This window comes from Alligator sinensis, unplaced genomic scaffold, assembly GCF_000455745.1.
Source record: "Alligator sinensis unplaced genomic scaffold, ASM45574v1 scaffold1329_1, whole genome shotgun sequence".
Taxonomy (NCBI): Eukaryota; Metazoa; Chordata; order Crocodylia; family Alligatoridae; genus Alligator; species Alligator sinensis.
The window spans coordinates 354,676-362,010 of NW_005842460.1; the positions used below are offsets into that span (position 1 = coordinate 354,676).

At 50.0% G+C, this 7,335-nt stretch overlaps 1 protein-coding gene across 2 annotated transcripts in view; it reads right to left on the reverse strand.

The window, feature by feature from the left end:
- Positions 1 to 7,335, reverse strand: part of LOC102370248 (killer cell lectin-like receptor subfamily B member 1B allele C) — a 22,247-nt gene that overhangs the window by 3,576 nt on the left and 11,336 nt on the right. For both annotated transcript variants that reach the window (XM_025212432.1, XM_025212431.1), the window contains 3 exons: positions 5,552 to 5,650; positions 2,560 to 2,730; positions 1,583 to 1,737 (listed from right to left, as the gene is read on the reverse strand). In XM_025212432.1, coding sequence (XP_025068217.1) covers positions 1,583 to 1,737; positions 2,560 to 2,730; positions 5,552 to 5,650 — 425 coding nt within the window. The remainder of the gene's footprint in view (positions 1 to 1,582; positions 1,738 to 2,559; positions 2,731 to 5,551; positions 5,651 to 7,335) is intronic.

Genomic DNA, 7,335 nt, shown 5'->3' on the forward strand with positions numbered 1-7,335 from the left:
GTACTTTTTCCTCTCTTTGGGCAGGGCTGGTTGCAACCTCTTTATATTACTGCCGTAGCCCATGGGGAGGGTTTCCTGCTGCAATGTATGTGCCGTGTAATGTGATGCATTGTGTGTACGGGAAATGTGATGTGAGTGTGTAACAGAAGGGGAACGACCCTGTGGAGTCCTGCTGGCTGTGAAGGTGGAGCACAAATCACCAGAGGCACCTGGAAGCAGGAAGAGGAAGTGATGAGCAACCCTGCAGAGTCCTGCTGCCATGAATCTGGACTGCTAATCTCAGAGACCTCGGGGGCAGCAGGGGAAGGAAGCAAACACACAGCCCAGACTGCCTATGTGCAAGAGAGCCTGGGTTGGCTGGAGAGGGAGAGCTGGGAATGAATGGAGAGGGAGGGAAGCCTCTGCACAGCGGAGATGAACCGCAGACCAACTGCGTGTAACCGCTGTCCTAGAGACCAGTACAGAGTGACTCTGGACTGGAGGTTGGTTCAAAAGCTCTCCTGAGGGCCCCTAATAGGCTTTTGTAATCCTGCTTCCCTGTGAGCAGTAGGCCTAGTAAGTCTAGCTTGCCAACCTCATGCCATCCATTTACCTTAGCTGCCAGTTTGAATTGTGGATGCCAGATACCACACTCCTGTTGTTCCCCACTATAGGGTGCAGGATTGAATATAAAACTTTGACCATGAGATGGGGCTTGTGTGTTTTCGCTTCTCGTGGGGGTGCTCCTTCCCCTGAAGCATCCATCTCCCCTGCCCAAAGCCCACACAATGACAAAACTATGCACTCACTACAACAGTTTGCCCGGCACTTTATGACCTGTGACCGCCAGTTCCACCACTGCCACCAGTTGTAGCAAACCCCTGCGGCATCAGGCACAATCTCCAAAGCCAACAAGGGGTTTACTCACTTTCATATAGAACATCCTAGGGATTAGGGTCACTGGCCGACAGGCCATGGGCAAGGGACAAAAACAGGTAAATAGACATTCAAGGTATAACAACATACACTTAAAGGGCCACTAAACAGGTAGTGCTCAGCACCCCTGGAGTACATACATTCAGTACATGCAGTCCCCTCCCTACCTCCAGAGGTTGCCCCAAGAACCAGCCTCTAGTCCACTCATTTTCAGCTCGCTCTCTCCATCCAGCCCAGGCTCTCTGGCATATCACCAGCATAAGCTGTGGTTTCGCTTCCTCCTCCTGCTTCCCTGCCCCCAGGTTTCTGGGGTTTGCACTCCAGCATCACAGCAGCAGGACTCTGCAGGACTGCTCGTTACTTGCTTTTCCTGCTTCCCAGTGCCCCTGGGATTTGTAGTCCGGGGTCACAGGCAGCAGGACTCCACAGGGTTGTTCCCTTCTGTTAGATCCTGAGATCACATTTCCAAGGCACGCAACGCATCACATTATACAATGCATATATTATACTGCCTCTCTTGTAGATCTGTGACGCTGCAACTACTTCGGTCAGTCTATAAGGTGCACATCTATCCTGGCCTTTTGGTGCAACCAGTGGCCAGTCCCTGCCCTTGAAATTCAGCCCTTCCCCTCTTTCTCTTTGCCCCTCCTCCCCTGCTGTATTTTACCATCTCATCCAGGTGTGGGGCCACCAGCATTTCCGAGTTCTTCGCTGCACAGTCCTTATGGCTCTCGTGCCAGGACTGGGCCTCTTGAGAAAACCAGTAGCACTTTCCATTGTGCTGCAGCCAGTTCATGGGGCAGAGTCTGCAGCTGGTGCCCCCTGAGGGAAAAGTGAGCAGAAAGCCCCATTAATGACACTGAACACTGGCAAACTCCTTCCATATAACAGCTCACGGAGCACAAGGTTTGCAAAAGAACATGAGGGATTCGGGAGCACAAAACCTCGCCCAGTGTCAACCGTCTCACAAGGAAGCACTTTGATCTAGAAAAGCAGATCAGATATTTCAACTGGGAATGGGCAGGAGCCGCACCGAAGGACATTAGAAATAAATTAACAACAATAAAGTATTTCAACTATTACATCAGATAATATGCTGATGGGAATCGTGAAAATGCACACTGTTGTTATGACCCTGCTTTCAATGACCATACAAATACTATATTGATTATCTAAAAATGGAAAAAAAATTCTAAAATTTCAGTGCAAAATCTCAATATTTCATCATGAAATTTTACCATTTCCCCTTTGGACCAATTCCAGAACTAATATCTTTTAGAAAACTCTATTTGATGAGACATTCAAATAACGTTTTTATTCTAAATAAAATCACGGAGACATTCCCCATGAGAAGGAAATGTCCTGGGCTCCAGTCAGCGATGAGAACCAGCTCCTGAGCGGTGGTGTATCTCTCAGTATCTCTGCACTCATGATATCAGTGGCATTATCCAAAAAACCCTGTCTCCCAACAGGACTATGCACAGACAGCACCCCCCCTTGCCCAGTGCCACTGGATGGCAAAGACTGGTACCGCCTATTATCCTCCCACAAGCTGCTGTTAGGAATGGGGAGACAAGGAGGAAAAGCACTCTCCTCTTTCACGCAGGCCCTGCCTTCCTCGGTGGCACACAAGAACACAAGTACCTGATGAGCGGAGCTGGTTGGGGCCACACAGGCTCCTCTGCAGGCGAGACACCAAATCCTCCAGGCCAGGACTGCACCCGTGTCCACTGAGTCCCCAAGCGATGCTGCCGCTCCCAGAGACTGTTGAGGGGGTGGTATCACCTGCTGCCTCCTGAGAGGGACCCTGCAAAACTTCAGAACAGCAGGCTGGTGAGCGAGGATCGTTTCTATTGCTATGGCAAGAGGAGCCAATGTCACACACTTTTGCATTGTGGTGATGGCCATCACGGTCCAAGAGCAGAAGGCTGTTGTACACCAGCCGAGAGGCCGTTGTGACACACTGGAACACCAGTGCATTGGAGCGTGGTAATTACCTTGCTCCAGCAGTCTCTGCATCTCATGGATCAGCATCCCTTCGCCTCAACACGGCCGCGGGGCACTTTACTGAAGCCTTGTTCAACAAGCTTTAGATAAAGCACCTCCGCTCCCATTTTGAAGCGTGGGGAGGGTGACACACGAGACGTTCCAGGCGCTTTAGTTAGAGCAGCTCCAGGAGTGCTCTAATTAAAGCATCCCACCCCGACCCCCCAACTCCCGGAGCATGCGTAAAAGCGCGCGAAGTGAGAGGCAAGGATGCGTTGGGTGATTAGCAGAGACAGCAGGTAGGCTGTAATGAGCCAGGAAGCCATTGTCTGTGACTTCATAGATTTGATAGATTTTATAGACATTAGGGCTGGAAGGGACCTCAGGAGATCATCGAGTCCAGCCCCCTGCCCCAGGGGCAGGAAATCAGCTGGGGTCAAAGGATCCCAGCAAGATAGGCATCCAGCTGATTCTTAAAAGTGTCCAAAGTAGGTGCGTGTGCCACCTCTGGGGGAAGTCTGTTCCAGGCCTTGGGGGCTTGGACAGTAAAGAAGTTTTTCCTTATGTCCAGCCTGAAACGGTCTTGCAGGAGTTTGTGACAAACGGAGCTTGTCATGCCTTGGGTTGCCCTGGTGAACAGGTGTTCCCCCAGATCCTGATGTATTTACAGGCTGCCACCAGCCTGTGCTTCCCCAGGCTGAAGAGTCCCATGGCTCTCAGCCTCACTTCATAAGGCCTGTTCTCTTACCCCAGGGGCGGGCAATTATTTTGGGCAGAGGGCCGCTTACTGAGTTTTGGCAAGCCATCGAGGGCCATATGACAGGCAGCCCAGGGCAGATTAATATTAATTTTCTAAAATTAATAGCCTGATACAATGGCCTGGCGGGCCACATCTGGCCCCTGGGCCGCATTTTTCCCACCCTGTCTTACCCTCTGATCATTCACGTGGCTCTCCTCTGGACTCTCTCAAGCTTCTCCACGTCCTTCCTGAACTGTGGAGGCCAGAATTGGATGCAGTACTCCAGCTGTGGCCTCACCAAGGCCGAGTGCAGCAGGAGGATGACATCCTGGGTCTTGCTCAAGATGCATCAGTAGATGCAAGCCAGAGTTTTGTTCGCTTTGCTGGCTGCAGTATCGCACTGGTGGCTTGTGTTCATCTTGTGGTCAATTATGACCCCCAAGTCCCTTTTGGTCACGGTGCTAACAAATGTAACACCGCCGAGCCTATAAGCATGATGCGGGTTTTTATTCCCGAGGTGGAGCACCTTGCATTTCTCCGTATTGAATGCCATCAGGTTTTCATCCGCCCCCCTGGCAAGCCTATTGAGGTTGGCCTGGATCACCAGCCTATCTTCAAGTGTGGACACTCTTCCCCAGAGTTTGGTGTCATCAGCAAACTTGGCCAGTCCGCTTCTGACACCAGTGTCCAGATCATTTATGGCTCATTATTATGTACCCGGCACCTCCGTCCATCTCTCTTCATTCCACAGGTAGCAATGACCTTTTCCTCCGGAACGGTCTTGCTCTTCTACGAAGTTTCCTTTCTACTGCATAAGCTTGTGTTTAAGCTACTCCTGATAAGGCCTCTTGCCTCCTATTTTACAGCGCTCCTCCAAGCAGGTCGTCTTTATTTGCATGTGGAGTTATAGACAGGACATTGTTTCATCTGGTGTTTGGTATTAAGTTCAAGCTGCATCTTCTTCTTTTCCAGACCAGAGGAAGGGTACTTTGTGCCCAAAAGCTTGTCTAACCTCTTGCCCCTTGACATTCCTGCAGAACAACTGCCTGCAGGGTGGCTTAATGGCCCCTCAGTCCTCTTTGGATGGGAAACCTGCGCCCAAGGTTTCCCCAGGAGGAAGCCAAGGGTTCTGAGTCGGGAACAAGGGACCATACCTTGGGCCAGGAGATGTTAACCGATGAGCTATTGGTGTCCAAAGCAATATGAGGTGGGTACATTTCTGGGTCAGGCATTTCCCCTCCAGACCAGGCACTGACCCACAAAGGGCAGCACATCCCAGTGAACACTGCTCATTAGGGGTTCGAGCTGCAGGGCAGAGGGGAGGGTAAGGCTGCAATGAATGGACTCTGGGGTGGTCAGAGATGTTGGGAGGAACTGGGAAGAGACACAGGGAGGAAGAAATGAAGACCGTCCTTCATTATGGATGCTCAGATCCATTCCACCTTTTCCTTTGTACCATGGTGGGCAAGCAGAGAGACGGGGCTTCTTGGGTACAGAGCTCACCAAAAGGGCAGACTGGGGATTTCGGAGAAGTCTGCCGGCTGCTGTTGGCTTCTGCCGAGTCCAGGGGCACAAGACTCTGAGGAAAGGGGTTGCAAACATGATAACAGGGAGAAACCACCCAGCTGGTATCACTGATTTTTCCTCCCAACAGGAAACAAGCTTGCTAACAACTCAGGCCAAAGGGGCAGCAGTGCTTGGCAAGATGAAGTTCCCTTCCTTTGGGTCACCTGAATGTCCCAACTCCAGCTTCATCTGAATGTTGGCCGTGTTACACCACACCTTGGCAGGGATGAGGTCCAGTCATTTGCTGTGCACGGAGCAGAATCAAGGTGGAGCTGTGCAGGGACAGAGCAGGATCTACCCCAGCGCACACTGGTACAAACAGGTAGAGCACCTCGACCGACTCACCTTTCATGCTCAGCACCGTCACCACCAGTGCCAGGAGAAAGTTGCCAGCCAAAGACAGTTTCAGAAGGAGCCTACATTGGCTTGGAGGTGGATGGAGATCTGCAAGACGAAGCATTCTGTGAGGCACCTCCGCTAGCTAAAATGCTGATTTCTTCAGTGGCTGTTTGGGCCAGGACACGCACCAACATAACTATACCATTGTCAGCAAGGAGCAGACATATGATGTAGCCCTACACTGGGGTAACTTGTTAAAACTCAGTGCAGAGTTATCTGGAAAAACTCAGAGCTAAAGCTACATTGGTGTAAGTGCAGCTGATCCAGGTGTCTTGCATCTACCCCCCTCCAGGTAGCTGTCTGCTCAATGCAAATAGGCTACTACAAGCTCTCCCTCCATATAGTGGCAATAATCTCTAACAGCGCAACCAGAGGAGTTAACCTGGGAGAGAGGCTGACTGTCCATTCTGGAAACTGGTGCAGCTTACACTGGTGCACAGTTGGATAAAAGTGGCATCTGTCTTAAGTGAACTGACTGCCCAGAGGAGTTTTCCATCTATTGACTCCTCTGTGAAATCTTATGAAATATGAACTTCCATTCATTTCTACCCAGGAGAACTTTCACTATCTTTTCTCCAATGCCTGATGAAGGGTGTTTGTGCCTGAAAGCTTGCAATTAAAGACATTTTTTTTGCAAAAAATCTTGTCGGTCTAATAAAAGATATCTTCTCTACTATGAGGCCTGATTGCCTGTGCCTGTCTTAAGGCATTTGTGTGCCCAGACCCATGATCTCATCAAATCCATTCATCTCAGGCTAGTGGGATACTGGGACTAGTTGAAAAGATGTCAGACCTGAGTAGGTCATTCCTAGGAATTCATTGATCACCTAGCCAAAGTACGGCAGTCTGATCTGAAAGCACTTCCCTCCCTCTGCATTAACCCATTAAACTCTTCAGCCACTGAAAAGGAAGGTCAGCTTTCAACACTAGTTCAAATCACGTTTTTCCCTTTCTGACTTGGGTCAATTAGCCCGGGAGAAAATCAGGCAGCACTGGGGGTAAATGTGGGCTATGCACACATGCAGGGTCAGAGTTTCCAAACTAGTGAGGTGTCCAAGAGGTGGCTAGATGACACACTTATACTGGTATGATTCACCTCTATTTTGTGGACCAATGCTAATTACACCAGGATATGGAAGGGCGAGAAGCAGCTATCTCAGGGTAGCTCATACAGTTGGTGGTTATTTCGGTGCCTTGCCACAGTGGTGGGGGAGCAGGAAATAGCCTGTTTGCCTTGAGCAGAATGGGACCCTGGGGTAAGCTTTGAACAGATTAGTCTTATACCAGTGTCACTAACACCGTGCAGTTTCATCCCTGATTTTTCCTGGGATAATGCTATATACAAGATGCAAGTAAATGACTTTTGTGTCCATCACCTACGCACTCCTCTTTCACCAAGGTGAGGGCTGATTACACTGGTGTAAATGGGTTCTTTGTTCAGTCTCCATAAGTCACTGATTTCACTTGGAGGCTTAGCACCTAAACAGAAGATCTGGATTATTATCCACTGCAGCTAGTGGGCCAGGTTTCATCTGCGTGTATAGACTGCCAGAACTAAGAGGTATCCTAGAAATTCTCTACGGGCCTCTAAATCTCCTGGGGGCTGTTTCTTTCTTCTTCCTTATAGCTTGCTACTATCACCTGAGCTCACTGGCATTGGGTATGCAGTGTGAGACCAGAAAGAGGCACAATTTGGCCTCTGCGCAGATCCATCGTGTCCTTCTCTTTCC